Below are 18,113 nucleotides of genomic sequence, written 5' to 3'. Positions count from 1 at the left end.
GGAAATTTCACTAATTTGGAAAAACAAGAAATGGAAAAGCCAATATGAAATAGGAATATCTCCATGTTAGTTATGTTTTTACCTTTTTTTTGGTAAGAAATGCAGTTTCAATACTTACAAGTAAATAGGAACAACATTTTAAATGAATAAAGTATTATCAAATGGTGACCCTAGCTGGTTTCAAGAAGAGAACATCCTATAACTTCTATTTTATATGCAAAACACAGAGTAGCTTTTCATAATGCTAGAAAGATCCGTAGGAAAAATTTGCTTTCCTAAAATCAGCTAAACCTAAATCTATTTATTGCTATGGACATGTCTGTTTTTAGCACTCTAAAGAAAACTAGTTCGGTGTCATAATTTATAAAACAAAAAAAAGATTTAAACTTATTTATCAAAACAAATATGTCGGGCTTCCCTGGTGGCGCAGTGGTTGAGAGTCCGCCTGCCGATGCAGGGCACACGGGCTCGTGCCCCGGTCCGGGAAGATCCCACATGCCGCGGAGCGGCTGGGCCCGTGAGCCATGGCCGCTGAGCCTGCGCGTCCGGAGCCTGTGCTCCGCAACGGGAGAGGCCACAACAGTGGGAGGCCCGTGTACCGCAAAACAAACAAACAAAAAAAAAAAAACAAAAAAAAAACCCAAATATGTCTACCAACCTAGTAATTTACACTGTATCACTGTGTGTAATGTAAAATTACCTGCATTTTTTTTTACCCATCAGCTTTTGAGGAAAAACATTTATCTCAACCTATATTTAGAGAAATATTTTACAGCAAGGAGTCAATGTTCTATTATTGGAATTTCCCCAAATTTACACTAAGGACCTCTATTTGGGAAATACACTTACAACAAATCACCTAATATTTAATATATCCATCCCCTCTTTTCTCTTAGACTTTTAGCATACACATAATTTCTTAAGATAAACTTTGAAAAACTAATACCTTCTAATTCAAAGTTTACTATTTGCATTTTAAAAGGTATTTCCCAAAACAGGTATCAACACAAGGTGATTCAAGTGCTGCATTTTAAAGATAACCGTCCGGTAATTACCTCCAAATTGTATACAGATTAATAACATTTCAAGTATCTACTTACACTGCTTTAACCTAATTCTAATTTTAATTCACAAGTCCTGAAATATACTTACCCTCTGCCCCAACTGACAAGAACTGCCAAAGTCAACAATCTTGATTGCACTGCGTTTGGGGTTACAAAGAAGGATATTCTCAGGTTTTAGGTCACAGTGAATGATACTAAGTTCTGGAGTCGCAAGGAAAAGCAGTGCAGTGCACATTTGCTGTGCAAACTTTCGTGTTAGGTTCAAAGAGACACCTCGAAAATTGGTGTTCCTCAACAAGTCATAGAGGTTGTAGGACAGCATTTCAAAAACTAAACAGAGGTGGTTTCGAAACATAAAGTGGCGTTTTAAATGCACTGAAAGAGAAAAAAGTTTCATTTTAAATTATACATACCAATAAAATGAGAATAACATGCATATGAACTCTCCAACAATCTGTAACATGACAATGTCAAATGCAGAGTGAAAATCAAGTTAAAATCTGGAGATCAGCATTCTGCACTAAACAGCACATTCTTTAATCAGTTAAGAATATCTAAGGGGCTTCCCTGATGGCGCAGTGGTTGAGAGTCCGCCTGCAGATGCAGGGGACATGGGCTCGTGCCCCGGTCCGGGAAGATCCCACATGCCGCGGAGCGGCTGGGCCCATGAGCCATGGCCGCTGAGCGTGGGCATCCGGAGCCTGTGCTCCGCAACGGGAGAGGCCACAACAGTGAGAGGCCCGCGTATCGCCCAAAAAAAAAAAAAAGAATATCTGAATTGTTCATCTGCTGAATTAATATATTAGTGTATAGTGTCTGCCAACATGCAATATAATGCAAGAAGTACCACCAAAATGCCTTGCTTAAAAAAAATTAAGTCAGGTATGAAAATGCAAGTAGCAAACTGACAAAGAGTACTGAGAATACTTTGATAATTTTATCGTCACTTGTAAGAGAAAACACGTTGTACTCCCTCAAAGCCCTACCTCATAACTTCATCTAAGCTCCACCCACTGGGATGTCCAGCTTGTGACGATGCCGTACTTGGCAGCCCTCTCTGGGAAGGCTTTGATAAATGTACACAATCTGCTTTGCTGAGCCTTAGATTTCACTAGTAATTTTCTGAAACAATTGTCAAAGGAAGACAGATTTTTTTTTTCTTTTGGGCAAATACAGCAAAGGCTCGAAAATCACATTGTAAGGTACTAGAGTTCATAATCAAGGCATTTGATTATGTTCATCAAACTGGTACATGGGACATCCTGTCCAAGACCGAAGGTTTGGGAAAACTTCAAAATAAAGCTCAATCACAAGAAATTATGAGTAGGCTTATGAATGGGGAAAGACTAATAGAATACATTACTTGGTATCACTACTGATGCTCTAAAAAGGCTTAACAGTCGACAAACTGCTTCGAAAAGTTGTGCTTAAGTATTAACACTGACTTCACATCAGATGAAGTCATTCAATAAAGTAAAGAACTGCCCTTCAGTTTAAAAATTCTTACACACAGCAAACTGGGCACCTGCAACCCAACTGGAATGCCATAAAACAACCATTTGTCAGGGCTACCTTCATTCTGGTCTTTTAGTATCATTTAAAACAGAGGTTTCTCTACAGATTTATCTGGAATAACTAGGACAGTATTCAATGTCTGGTCCCTGAGAAAGGGGATATATTGTGTTGTCCTGGTAGTAGCCCTGAACTGTCTCCCTGGAAGCAGTGCATGTCAATATTGCTTTTAGATCATTCCTGATACACGTGATCTAAAATTAGGATAAATAACACAATCCAACTACTACATGGCTCTATAGGAGTTCATAGTACAACTCAACTCTCACCAACAGTTACATAAGAATGTATAACATCTGCTCTTAATCACTGAGTTCACAGGTTTAAAATTAAGAACATAGCTCCATGTGACATAAGACACCCCAGAGACATGGTCCAAACAAGAGTTTTGACCTGGTTAAGCAGCAGCCGCAAAAGGAATGCAAAAGGTAACTGATGTCAGAATTCAAACGTGATTATGACAATCCCTCTAAGCAACTGTGATTAGAATGTTTTTCCAACGGAAGATCAATCCACTCAATTCCACTAATTCATCATTCATTTACTAAGCATCTATAATGTGCTGAGCACTAAACACATTGTCAAAGAAAGCTCCAACACAAGTGTATATGTTCAGCTTTTTTAAACTGAACTTTGGGGAGAATGGACGGTTGGCAAGACTTTGTTCTACACTTAAACTGAATGTTCTTTTAACTAGACCATGGCAGGTACCAAATAATCCAGATAAGAAATTATGCTATGTGGTAAAAAAGTAAGAGTTTTTAGAAGTTCAAAGACTTAAAGACTATACAGCTCATGAGACTAAATTATATTGATCGAATCACTTCAACATTAAGTTATTTACGTTATAAAAGAGCAATACAACTTCCAGACACCTTAAATTTAACGTATCAACTCTACTGCCATGGCTGTGTCTAAATCTAAAGTTCTTTTTGCTTGTTTTCCAACATAGAAACTCAGTTTCTTAAGACACTGCGCATGAATTCACCTTCTTCCTAAATAAGAACCTTAAAAAAAAAAAACTCATCCAAAAGAATAGCTGTAGTAACTGATGCAATTAATGATTATTAAAGTCAGTTTATTAAAAACAAAAATGACAGCCATTATTATAACATAACCAAGTAGCTAACATTTTGTGTTTTCTTTCAACAAGGCAGAAATAAATTGTTGTAGTAATGCTATCAACATTTCTCTACTACTTAAGCAAAAATTCAAAATAAAACACACAAGAGTGAGAAAGAAAAGGGAGGTATGTTTAGAGATTGTAAGTCAAGCATCCTTAGAATGTCCTTCTTGGCCTCCTAAGCCCCTTGAATGGAAATGTGCTCACCTTACACTAAGTTGTAACTGAAAGTGAACAGCAAACATGCAGTAAGTGTGAAAAGACTTGAAATACAAATGTTATTACTGTGGGTTATATCAGATATCTACAGAGAAGGCACTAAGGAAGAAAAATTAATAGTATAAGCTCATTTTATTACAACAATGAGGAATGAAGGGTGTTTCACAAATGAAATCTAATCTGAATATGTGAACCTTACACCTTTTTTTTTCTTTTGCGGTACGCAGGCCTCTCACCACTGTGGCCTCTCCCGTTGCGGAGCACGGGCTCCGGACGCGCAGGCTCAGTGGCCATGGCTCACGGGCCCAGCTGCTCCGTGGCACGTGGGATCCTCCCAGACCGGGGCACGAACCCGTGTCCCCTGCATCGGCAGGCGGACTCTCAACCACTGCGCCACCAGGGAAGCCCAACCTTACATCTTTAAACACCAATTTTTTTGTTTCTGTTATTTTGGGGGGACTAAAGAACCATAAGGCCCTCCCCTCATTTCATTTTTTTAAAAATAAATTTATTTATTTTATTTATTTTTGGCTGTGTTGGGTCTTCGTTGCTGCGCGCGGGATTTTTCTCTAGTTGTGGAGAGCAGGGGCCACCCTTTGTTGCGATGCACGGGCTTCTCATTACCGTGGCTTCTCTTGCTGCGGAGCATGGGCCCTAGGCGCACGTGCTTCAGCAATTGCAGCATGCGGGCTCAGTAGCTGTGACCTCGAACTCGGGTCCCCTGCATTGGCAGGCAGATTCTCAACCACTGTGCCATCAGGGAAGCCCACCCCTCATTTCTTAAAAAGGAGTTTGCTAATAAAACTTAACCTCATATGTTTTTCAGGTAAAGTTAGCATTTCTGAATGTGAGTTGCTAATACATGCCTATAAAAAAGTCTGCAATTAATTGATCCTAAGGTCTCTATCTTAAAATTGACATTATCTTGTTTTTACAGTTGGCAGCAATTTGTTTCTTGGTGGCACGTAAAATTATGGTGTCTTAGATTTGATTAAGAACAGTATTAAAGGGCTTCCCTGGTGGCACACTGGTTGGGGGTCCGCCTGCTGATGCAGGGGACGCGGGTTCGTGCCCCGGTCTGGGAGGATCCTGCATGCCGCGGAGCGGCTGGGCCTGTGAGCCATGGCCGCTGAGCCTGCACGTCCGGAGCCTGTGCTCCGCAGCGGGAGAGGCCACAACAGTGAGATGCCCGTGTACCGCCAAAAAAAAAATAGTATTAAAGAATGTATAATCAGAAGATGTTTTATCCATATATCAATTGGCCCTAGACTTAAATATTTTCATTCTTCTTCTGTCTCCTCTTTTTGTATTCAGAAGAAACACCATATGACAATGAAATAAACACAAGCTCTGGAGTTAGGCAGAGGTAGGTGCAGACCCTAGCTCCAAGAGCCCTGGGACCTTGGGTATGTTACTCTTTGTACAAACTACCTGCAATATAAGGATTTACCACCTTCCTTTCAGGACTGCTATGATTACAGATGATGGAAGAAAAGCACAAGGAATATGGTAGGAGTTCAAGAAATGTTGGCTGTTATTTCTTGAGGAAGAACCTGAGATCTTGGCTCAGACATTCCAAAAATGGTTCTGTAACCATTAACATATAAGCTCACTTCTAATTTCTGAGCTATATTAGAAATGGTTAAAGTTAATACAAAGTGGACTCTCTAGATAAACATGCACCATTAAAGCAAACAAATGACGCTTGTAAGTTTCAACACAAAAAAACAAAAACAAACTATTCTCATTTGTTTTTATACTATCAACCACCCAGAATGCACATTTCCAAAGATTTAAAATACTACTGCCAGATCAAGTAACGTATATAAATCTATGCCCTCCAAAAGAAATAACTGAATTTTTACCCAATCACTTTAAGATAAAATCAACATATATTCATACAAAAATAACAATTAACTCAAATTTGTGGTCTGGGTTAGGGCACACTGCTTTCTTTGCCTGTCTGTTTGTTTACCTATGTAGTATTTCATTTCAGTGTCATGTTTGTTCATGAGCTCAAGAAGTCGCACTTCTATCTGGGCTTGATTCAGAAAAGCCTTCTTGTTCTTTATTATTTTAATGGCAACCCATTCTTGCTCCACACGATCATATGCCTTTACAACCTAAAAGAGAAAAAAGATAAATGATACCTATTTCATTAATGAACAATTTAACAACAGTTTACAGTTCACCTTAATTGTACATTTATCTAATTCCCCTTTTTCTGACCTTCCTAATTAAAAGAGATCCTATTCATTTCCATTCAATAGCATCCATTTACTACTTTATTGTCACTTTAAGTCATTTTTCAAATGGATTTCTTCTGCATCCTTACAGTATTTCTAAACATCCACAAAATAGACAACTTTCTTAAAATCAGATTAACTATTTTCCTCCTTCAGAAATAAATTATGAATCTTGACAAGTGCTTTGGGGTTTTTTACCTTTCTTAACTAAATAACATTATAAAACAATTCTTCTAACTACTCTTTTAATAAGAGAAAAACCTGGTTTAAATCCCAAGCATATGTGTGAGATACTTAAAAGGTTGTAAGTCATCTGAAAAATGTAGATAACTTTCTAAATTTAACTTAGATTTTCATAGATAAAAACTTAGGCATATACCAGAAGAATTAGTTTACACTTATTCAATAAAAAAAACAAATAACCAGGGAAAAAGTTTAAAATGCCATAATTAGGGGATTTTGAGTTTTAAAATGAGAAGGAAACTGAAACATTCATGTGCAAATCACCATGTACACCTCTCATTTAAAATTGTACTCATTTAAAACAAGTTTCACACTATTAATAAATTTATACAAAAATTAGAAAATACACAGATAAAACTATATCTCTACAAATCAGAAACTGCTATAAGTGATTAAATATTATTATATTTATAATATTACATATAGTCTGAATAGGTAATAGTTTTAGATACATTTTCTAGCATATTCAGAAAAGTACAGAGATGCAGGTAGAACTCCAAATGATTCTAACTGTTGGCTGAGTACCACTGGATTAGAGGAAGAGAATGGAACGCATGGTCCAAGATCACATCAGTCAAGGTTATTGTCCAATCATAGATCATAAATCGTTCAGCTGAAATCAAACTTGGAATGAAAAGTGCAGTGTATCTCTGGTTTCACCCAATTCAAAAAAATACTATTGTCTTTTAAATCAGAGGCGACCCATGTAAACATCTGACCAAGTGCTTCTAATATTCTTCTGTTTCACTGACCATATTGACTGTACCAAGAGTTGCAGTTCAGTGCCCAGATCCTAATGGTCTCCAGGACAAAGGCCACTAACATGGACTCAACTATTTACTGACTTAGCAAATAGTTAACTTGCTCAATGCTAAAGCAATGATTTGCAACCCTGAATATCACACATTCAGTAGGGTGTTTTCAAAAATACCAATGCCCAGAACCCAGTCACAGAGATTCTAATTGGTTGGAGCCTAAGTATCCATCCTCCCCTACCCACCCCACCCCCAATCCCCAAAGCTCCCTGGAAAATTTCAAAGTGCAATCAGGATTGATGACCACTGGCTTAAGAAATGAAGGAGCCGCTTCTTTGACAAGGATCTGGCAGAGAATTTAGAGGAAGTCTGACCAAGTCGGCAAGGAAGACTTTATTTGGTGAGTGACAGGTCCTGACCCTGAACACACCTCAGCCTAGGAGAAAGGTATCAGTCAGTCTGATCTGGTAAAATGGATTTTGATGTCAAATAGGCCTATGTTTTCACAGGTTTACTATGCTGACTTGCTCTTAGGAATCAGAGTATGAGAAAATTAAATGGGAGGGGGAAAGATCACAGTGAGCTCAAAGACTGAGTATTTAAGGAAAACTAAGTTTAGAGAACAGGCCCTATAGCCACAGTTTTCATGGTGGACATCACAGAAATTTGAAAAGTGTCCTGTTGAGAGCAACTGCCTAAACGCTGGTGTAATTTTGAAGGTGGAGATGACAATCACTCTAACCAGGGTGTTCACAGCCTTACTTAAGAGGTAGGCCTCAGAACTGCCTTTCCTTAAAAAGCTCTGAAAGAGAAGCAGAAGCTGCTTCTGACGAAAAGTAATACTTTCTTAAAGAGGGACTCCCCACACACTGAGAATCCCGACTCAGGAGAAAAAGAGGTTACAAATCAAGGGGAAAGGCCCTGAATTACATATAATTACAAAAGTTCTGTGAAATCATGGACAGGGGCAGACATATTATACAGGGGACACGAGGGCCTGGTAGAGCCACACCAGAGTTAGGGGTCTTCTAAGAAGCTTGTTCATACTTCCCTATAGGTTTAATAGCTTGATCTGTCTGGGTCTAGAGCTGTAGCTGCTAATGGCCTGTAGTATACTTTTTGTCCTAAGCATGATTAGACTGATACATGATGAATTTTTCCTCACAGGTTGAAAAGAGGCATACTTTGCTTTCTCTCAGGGCAGGAACAGGTAAGTAAGAGTGTATGCAGGTTCCATAGTTTTAGAAAAACCAAAAACAACCTCCAAAATCGAAAATATTGTCCAAGTCAAAAGAAGTATTTGGGGCTTCCCTGGTGGCGCGGTGGTTGAGAGTCCGCCTGCCGATGCAGGGGACTCGGGTTCGTGCCCCGGTCCGGGAGGATCCCACATGCGGCGGAGCGGCTGAGCCCATGAGCCATGGCCGCTGGGCGTGCGCGTCCGGAGCCTGTGCTCCGCAATGGGAGAGGCCACAGCAGTGAGAGGCCCGAGTACCGCAAAAAAACAAACAAACAAACAAACAAAAAAAAGAAGTATTTGGATTAGAAGTTATTACAGTAACTGACTCACTGCACAAAAGCTATGAGGCCAAGGAGGCTGGGATTAACAGTAAATCATACCTCAAACAAAAAGGCTCTGTGACTTGATGAGATAAGATAGGGAGATTTACAGGTGGGAACAGCTGGGGGAATCCACAGCCAGAGAAAAGCTTTTTAAAAGTGCAAGGAGGAAGGTCTGACAGCTCTTAGTCTGGGCACAGCTGATGTAAGAGGCTAATGTAGTTAGGGCTTGTGCTTTGTACTGGGATAGGGTGGGCAAGTGAGGAGAAGAGAGCTGTGGGTGGAGAGAAGAGGCTAGGAACAAAGAGAAAAGCCAGGTCCACTGGAGTTCCTCCCTCACTATTCCGGGTAGAAGCGGCCTGAACGATCCCACCCATCGGAACAATGCCAATCACAATATTAGCAACGCTGATGCCGTGAGGACTTAAGAGGAGACCCTGGAGACCCTCTGCCCACTTAAGAGGCCTGATGGAGGCAGAAGAGGAGCTGAGGACAAACTTAGGGCACAGCCCCTGGTGTCCCAAGTCTCCAAAGAAGTGAGAGGACACCTGCTGTGCCAGCTGAAAATCGTAATTTTTTTTCTCTTTGAGGAGGAGTATCAGACAGGAAGGTAATTATCTCTATCATACATAACGAAGAACCATCCAGAGACTAAAAACCCCATATGAAAGAGGTAATACTGTCTATTAGTGATTAAAATCAACCACTTAGTATTAGTAAAATAACTACTTGATAGCTATAGAAAGTTTTTTTTTAAAAAGTCTAATGGAGTTTTTATAGCTGATGCAGTTTTCTTACCTTTAGAGAAAACTATAATAATCCAAATACTTACATATCCATTGTTTAGATCTATTTACAAATATTACAAGTGTACTACTGAGAAAAGGATATAGTAACATGATTCACTAAGAAGTTCTTTCTAATTTATGAAATTCAGCATCTTCCATTAAATTACCTGTCCAAAGGAACCTTTGCCTATCAAGGAGTCAATTTCGTAACGATCCATCCACTTTTCTCCGTTTTTTACAATATAATCATAGTTATCATCATCATAACCATCATTGTAAACCTTCCGCTCCTTCTTATGACTAGAATCGTCTCCCTGGCCCTGCTGGTGTCTTCGCTTCTTTTTTGCATAGTAAACCTGAAATGAGAAAATACAGTGTTAGCTGTGCGATTAAAAACCACTGGGGACAGGGAGCAGTGAGGGTACCATATATCGAGTACATACAAGACACATCTGCTATCAGTAGGAAAATGATGAATTTTTATTCTTTATAACACACACAAAAATGAAATAAAGAATTTTCTATAGTTGCTATTGGAGTTACAGAATAACACTGATATATAACAAATGAAAAATATCTACAGTAAAATTCACTTTAAATTACACTGTTTATACATTTTTTTAAATAGGAGATGTTAAGTGACCACGCCAAAGTCTCCCATTCAAGAAGAGTAACAGGACCGGATTCATATTTATTTTCTAAACTAAGGTATAATTTATATACAGTGAGATGGTATCGATCTTAGAGAAATGCAAATCAAAACCACAATGAGGTATCACCTCCCACCATCATCAAAATGGCCATCATCAGAAAATCTACAAACAGCAAATGCTGGAGCGGGTGTGTAGAAAAGGGAACCCTCTTGCACTGCTGGTGGGAATGTAAATTGATACAGCCACTATGGAGAACAGTATGGAGGTTCCTTAAAAAACTCAAAATAGAACTACCATATGACCCAGCAATCCTACTACTGGGCATATACCCTGAGATAACCATAATTCAAAAAGTGTCATATATCACAGTATTCAATGCAGCTTTATTTATAATAGCCAGGACATGGAAGCAACCTAAGTGTCCATCAACAGATGAATGGATATAGAAGATGTGATCCATATATACAATGGAATATTAGTCAGCCAGAAAAAGAAATGAAATTGAATGATTTGTAGTGAGGTGGATGGACTTAGAGTCTGTCATACAGATGGAAGTAAGTCAGAAAGAGAAAAACAAATACTGTATATTAACGCATGTATGTGGAACCTAGAAAAATGGTACAGGTGAACCAGTTTGCAGGGCAGAAACTGAGACACAGATGTAGAGGACGTATGGACACCAAGGGGGGAAAGCGGCGGGGGTGGTGGTGGTGGTGTGATGAATTGGGCGATTGGGATTGACATGTATACACTGATGTGTATAAAATGCATGACTAATAAGAACCTGCTGTATAAAAAAATAAATAAAATTCCAAAAAAAAAGTGTATAATATGAAGGACTTTGGGGAAAACGTATATGCTGATGTAATCAACATATGCTAAACGAAATAAAGAACATTTTCATCCTCCTTATATTCGAGTTCCCTCATGCCCCCTTTCTAGTCAATCCCAATTTTATATTTGATCCTAAAGCAAAAGATTTTAAAAATGAAAGTTTAAATGTATAATATATGAACTGATGTTTTGCTAATATAAAAAGGGCCTCTGAGACATGCCTAGTTCTTAAGCCTGTAATAACATATTAATGAAAAACAGCCATGTCCCCTCCCCCCACACTAAAGGCCATAAACCTTGTGGTTTGTCACAGATTGAGTTATTTTCCTTATATCTGTTTTTCTTATAAAATAGTTTCTAAGACTAGTAAAAAATAATAGGTGGACTAGGCAATGGTCCAGGTAATTGGTAACTAACTTTGAGGAAATTATAAATTACATTGAACAGAGCAACATCAGAAAAACTAGCTTACAAGGTGGCAAAACAGTTAAAAACAAGCTTTAACAAAGCTACTGTTAACAGTTTAACGATTTATCAGATATTAACAAACTGACATTAATCAATTGTTAACAACAATTTATCAGGTATTTTCAGATGACCAAAAGCTAGTTTGGTACATCTTTTATAACATATAAATTGTATACAAAATCCAATTTAGAAATGTTCCTCAATGAGTTCACTTCAATTTTATCCTGCCACATTGCCACAATAATATAATGCTGGCATTAAACAGCATCAAACTGCTATAAAATTTATACACACATAAGAACATCTTTTTAGTTAAATGGCTCTAAAGCTGGTAGAAGATAAGTCTTCAATGTGAAAGGATGTAGGGCCCCATTGGAAGAGGAAAGAAAGCACAGGCGTGTCCACCCTTCTCCAAAAACGCTCATTTAATAATTCATTACAGAGCTAGAGTTGGGGTTAGAAGCAAGTAACAACCAAGCCAAAGGTCTAAGACACCAGAAAAATAATTTTTGAAAGCAAAGAGTCAAGTTGAAAGGTGAGTAATTCAAAGGGCTGTCCATGTTTTTTACCCTACTTACTTCCACCAAAAAGGCTTTCAGATATCTTACAATGAAAAAGATACAGATAAGAGAACACACATTAATTTAAAAAGAAAACTTTAAACCACATAAATATAGACAGATCAGATAGACTAGACCAAATGCCTGTTAACTGGGCATTAAATACATCTCAGAGCTTCCTGACATCCATGGTAAAAGTAGAAACAGATATGTAAAAATTTAAGCAAAATTCTGTAACATTTTCATACTTTTATATTATCATTATTACCTTCCTTTCCCCTGAAGTTTTGGAGACGAGATTATTATAGAAATGACAACTCAGCATATATTAAATATAACTTTAAAAAGAGGGGAAGTTATCCAAAGTTATCCACAATTATCTTTAACTTTTTGCAGTCCTTGTTAATATATCTTATTTGTTTTACACAATTATAATTTTATTATCTATAAATCACTAACTTACCAGACTTCATGATAATCATCAATATGACAATCTTTGGGAGTTAAAAATAATTTTAGTATGTCTAAATATGCTACAAAATAACTTTCTTTCCCTGCTCTATTGCAAAATAGATGCTGTTAAAACAAATCCATAGTCTTACCTCATTAATATGCTTATATGTTTTGATCAAGTCAACAGAAAGTTTTCTCAGGGGAGCAGTAGCTGGATCTCGGAAGGTTTGGGGCATCCGCCTCTGTAACATGACAATATCAGGCATCACCTTAAATAGACAGAAAAGACTAGCACTTTAACTATACTGTACTGGTATGAATTCCCTCTTCTGTAACCTGTGTATACGTATTTTAAAAAGAAAGAAAAAAAAAAAGACATCTATGTTAGAATAGTATACATCCTGTCTCGGTCATCTCTTTCATCTGGAATCCACTGAAGACAACCACTGCAACGAATAAATGAAATTAGAAGATAATATGCCCAGTTACCAGGCCTTCAATTCTGTTCCCCAAATTCAACAAGAGGATTACAGACATACCCCTGGTCCAGGAGACATGCATGATGCTGCCCAGAGGGCTTCTCCACCATACAATTAGCCTAAGGAAAAATTTCTTCTAAATTATTCCTAAAGCCTGACCTGGTTCACAACAGGCAGATGAAGACTAACCCACCTTTCAGCTTCCTAATCCAGTTTAAGACCCAGCTGGCACCAGGAAGCAAGCTGCTCATGGAGCAGAGAAGGAGCTTTGGTGCTGCAGAACTGCAGCCCTAACACCTCCAGACCCTGCCCTCTGACCAACACCTGCCTGTAAGCGAGGCTGAAATCTTCATTCACTTCTTTAACGTGACTGAGTAAAACACGCCCTCCACCTAAACACAGCCGACCTCACCCTCCACATTCCCTGTGCCCCCAGCCAGCAGCACTTTTCAGCACCTGACATACTGGTATACATTTACTCATTTACTGGTTTTAGTTTCTTCTCCTTCTCCTTCCACTACAAGGAAAACTCCATATGGGGCAGGGATTCTTTTCTTCAATGTTGTATTCCCTTTGCCTAAAACAGCAGGCATAGTGCCTGAAACACAGTAGGTATTTAATAAATATTTGTTGAATAAACAAGTGAAGCCATAATACCAATATCCCTGCCTATGATTACACTAGGAGCTGACCACAAATAAGTTCCAGAGAACACCTTAAAGCTAATGAAACTTTCTTTTAAAAAACTCATTTCAACCATACTCCCACCCCAAAACTAACCCGTGTCTCTTTCAACGTCCAATTAAGCAGTCAGGGTTCAACTGTGAGCTTCCTGCTAGACGGGGGATAAAGCAGGAAACACAAACGTCCTCCAAACATAAATTCGCCCAGGAATGCTGCAACTAGCACACTAATGATCGTGGATGGCTGTTCTCACCCCACTCCTCAAGCCTCAGCAAAGGAGTTCCCAGAGGGGCTTCTTGCAACCAACAGATCCTCAAAACCAATTAATGACATCAAGGTACCTTCAGTCACTACCGCTAGTCATCCTTGGGCTCCTATCTAGCTCTCCTGCAGACATTTACACCAGCAAAACAACTGAGCCAGAAGCCCCTAATGCAGCCCCTTCCAAAGGCACTGTGGTCAGTCAATCTCAGGGGCAGGGAGACAGAAAAGACATCATACTAAGGCCTAACAGAAATGTCTGGAATCTTGGGAAAATTAACCAAGTTAACCCACAGTAACAAAAAAAGAAGACAGAAGGGTTGTAAGGACAGAACAGAAAAGAATCCCCATCCCTGTGGTACGAAAAGATGGTGTGATCACAGCAGTTACCTAGCTGTACTCTCTCTCTCTCTCTCTCTCTCTTTGTTCTATGAAAGAAGTGGAAATTTGAGCCAAATTTGAGGATTATAACCTGGGAACAGCAACTCAGCTCCGAGAACTGTTCCGACCCTGCACTTTCTCTTAAACTGGTATTAACAATAGTTTCTTCTGAATCTATACTCAAACTCTAAAAACTGTTATCCGGATGGTAAATTCACTGAATTACTGTATTAAGTTAATAATTATTACCTCTTCCCATGATCCTCTCCTTCTTAAAGTTCGAAATAAGGTTTAAGTGAAAAAAAACCCTTCAATGATTATAACTATTTGTCTGAAAGTATAGTAAGGCTTAATAAGATCATCTGAATTAATTTATTAAATATATATAGTTTTATTTTTCTAAATATGAACAGGTACAGTTAGGTTCACAGAATATCTGGTTCTTATACCTATCCTTGGAGACTTAATTTAATGAATAGACAATATCAGTAATAAGCATGTCAAATACTTTTATGTGAATGAATGCTATAAGCATTTAAGGTAATGAAAGAGGTTTCCCTTAATGTACTTCCTTTTTTTATTTTTTAAGACCCTGACCATTTTCCAGCAGGTAACGTACTTGGCAAGACCCTTCTTGGACTATTGGAGTGTAGCCTCACTGTGAGGTTTCACGAAATCTGAACCAGTGAAATACTCCTTTACCTTTGTCACAAGAGTTGACAGAAGGTATAACTATTGCTAGAAACAACTGAATTACTTAAGTAGTTAATAATAAAATAATAATTACAGCAGCAAATATTTGCTATACACTATGCTTTGAGTATGTAGATTTTTACTCTCTCATGTAATCCTCTCAACAATCTCATGAGAATAAGTAACGTAAGTTCCTATCACTATGTTACAAATGAGAAATCTGAGTCTCTGATGTAAAGTTACTTGACCAGGGTCCTAGAGCCAGTAAATAACAGAGATGAGAACTGAGGCAGTCTCCCACCTAAGCCTATGATCTGAACCACAGCACTGGGCCAGGAGCTCCCTGTTAATTTTAGGTCTCTAGTCTATCCTCTTGTTGAATCATTTTTAGGCTACTTCTTGGACAAAATAATTGAGTCATGCATAATAAATACCAATAAGATAAACATATGCATTTATTAAAATTAATTATGTTCAAAACTGTAAATATGCTTTTTTAACTTGCCCACTTAAAATTCCACTGGTATTTCAAACATTGGAAAAAATATGACTAGTGACTACATCTTTCCAGGAGTAATTATGCTCACTTAAAACACCAAAATCCCACAATCCAAAAAAAAAAAATTAAATGTATATAGGACATGCATGAAATCGGATATGAATGTAATTTTGACTAACAATCTTTTTCTGCAGTCAATATATGAGTGTGTGCTATGGCCTTGGCATGTCACACAATGTTGCTAACCTCTTCCACAATTAGCCAAGCTGCCGAAAAGGCCAAATCAATTAGCTAATTCTAAATACATTACTTTTCTTATATTCTTCTGGCAACAGAAGTTACTATTCCAGGGGCATCTGTATATATAAACCAGATGAATTCCACCCACAAAAAACTGGCCTTTAGATCAGGCTGTATTTCAGTGCTTCAAATAGTGCCTTCTGCAGGCTAGGCACTCAAAATATATGGAAAGAACAAATTAATTTCGACAAACTAAACAACTCTTCCTTCACAAACTTTCATTGTGATTTCATGTTAGGTAACCAAACTTTCTGTTTTTCATTATTGTGGTGCCATAAGCACCAATCCAGAATTAGAAAATTAACTTGTCCAAATACACACTCAGTTACAAATCTACAAACTAAGACTCAAGCCAGCCCTAAGCATTTGACGCTTTGTCCACTTCCAACTTCTTATGGTCACACAGTCAGGAGAATGTAATGTAGCAAGCTCCCTCCTTCCCTTCCGCAGCCGGGTAGAAGTCCCACAGTGTTCAGAGGACCCAGGGGCTCCCTGAGCCACTGCAGGTAGCCAGTCCCACCACGGCCCTCGCTGAAAAGGCAAAGTTGTTGAGCTGTTCTCTTGCCGCCTCAGCCTTAAGGCTCCGGGAGCCAAAAAAAAGACACATCCCCAACGCTCCTATCTCTTGACCTTTCTGTGTGATGATGACACAGATCACAAAGCCAAAAAAAAAAAAAAAAAAAAGAAAGAGAAAGAAAAGGAAAAAAAAAAAATAAGGCAGCAGTTCACACCTCCTGCTTAGAGAAGTTACAAGAGCTGAAACAATCTTTTTTTCTTGAAAAGATTCCATAGTGTTAGGTACCAGGAGTTTATTTAAAAATTGTTTTCTAGTTTAATAATACCTATTCCATCCATTTTATTTATGCTTACCTCATATTTTCATATATATAGTGGAGAATGAGAAACAGCATGTCCTGCCATTCTTGCTATTTTGAGAGCTATTAATAAAGCTGAATAGCATATGTAACACACATAAAGAGTACATAGCTTAAGAACCATGAAAGGTACTGTGAAAACTGTTAGCAGCCCAGAGAGACTCAGCATTCTGAATATCAATCATACTTTTCTACATTTACCTTTACTGCATTTATCTTTTGAACAAAACTGTATTTAAACTCCCATGAAACACACTCACACAAGAAAGATTAACTACCAGAAATAAAACGTTTTCTCCTTTCAATTTACTTGTACAATAAACCTTACTTAAAAGGCACTGATAGGATGATTATGGAAACTGAATAATGAAATTACAGAAGTTTAGAGCTAGAAAGTACTCTTCTGGGGGGTCTAGTCTAAGGTCCCAATCTTACATTCAAGGAACAGAGAGAAGGGTCCATGTGACCTGACTCAAGTCACACAACCAGATCATGAGTCAAGACCTGGAGCCCATGTCTTATGACCGGCAGACCACGCCCCATCAGTGCACAGTTTCAGTGCTTTACACTTCAGTTATAAGTAAGCTTTTAATCTGACTGCCTTATTAGGTTCCAAAATTTCTGGAGTTTGGCAGAAGTATCTGGCTGAATACTATTACTTAAAAGATAGTCTTTTTACATCATATAAATCTTTAAAAATGTTTTACAGCTTACAATGGAAATACTAAGTAACTTATCTCTTATTTGAAAATAACCCTCAAATAAGATGTTAGTTGTATCTAAAAATAGGTACTTTGCTAACTAAATTACCTACTACAATAATACAAACATAAAATAACTTGAAAGGACTGGATTTTTTTTCCTAGCCCTCCTTAGATGCCAGGTGTTAGAACTGAAAAAGCACTGTGTCTAAGAAGAAAGAAGCCTGGGCTGGGCCCCAGAGTCTACTGCCTACATACTTGGAGAAGTCACAAATGGGAGCTCAGTCCCTTCAGCTGTAAAAACAGACTAAAAACAGACACCCTACCTGATAGGCTGCTTTTGAACAAGCGGGAAAATGAATCCAAACATACTTTGTTTCTTAAAAGTACAGTGCAAAGACTGTGCTATTACTACCTTTTGGATGTCCAGAGAATTTTCTTCTGGTACACAATTAAACACTTTCCAATTCTGGCCAACTGCTCGCTCCAATTCTCAAACATACAACTTCTCCATTTACTGCATAAAACAAATTCTTATGTCCTGTCATAATTTATCTTACTATTTAACTGTGAATGTTATTCACATGCTATATAATTTTATAAATGTAAAGTCAGCTCAACTATTCACAAGATCTTATTATAATACATACAAGGGTGTCCTCAAATAATGATGTTACTTAACTGTAGCCAATAGCTCATTAAAAC

General features: G+C 38.1%; 1 protein-coding gene across 4 annotated transcripts in view; it reads right to left on the bottom strand.

Annotated features, from left to right (window-relative positions):
* The window catches only part of DYRK1A (dual specificity tyrosine phosphorylation regulated kinase 1A), a 143,668-nt gene that overhangs the window by 23,087 nt on the left and 102,468 nt on the right, over nucleotides 1-18,113 (bottom strand). For 3 of the 4 annotated variants that reach the window (XM_024120033.3, XM_024120035.3, XM_028492669.1), the window contains 4 exons: nucleotides 12,685-12,804; nucleotides 9,735-9,923; nucleotides 5,954-6,101; nucleotides 1,153-1,439 (listed from right to left, as the gene is read on the bottom strand). In XM_024120033.3, the coding sequence (XP_023975801.1) occupies nucleotides 1,153-1,439; nucleotides 5,954-6,101; nucleotides 9,735-9,923; nucleotides 12,685-12,804 (744 nt within the window). The remainder of the gene's footprint in view (nucleotides 1-1,152; nucleotides 1,440-5,953; nucleotides 6,102-9,734; nucleotides 9,924-12,684; nucleotides 12,805-18,113) is intronic. The other variant, XM_028492670.2, reaches the window with a different exon arrangement.

The sequence above is a fragment of the Physeter macrocephalus genome, chromosome 8 (genome assembly GCF_002837175.3).
Source record: "Physeter macrocephalus isolate SW-GA chromosome 8, ASM283717v5, whole genome shotgun sequence".
NCBI lineage: Eukaryota > Metazoa > Chordata > Mammalia > Artiodactyla > Physeteridae > Physeter > Physeter macrocephalus.
Note: the sequence above shows the minus strand (reverse complement) of the source record. Positions and strands in the feature narration are given on the sequence as shown.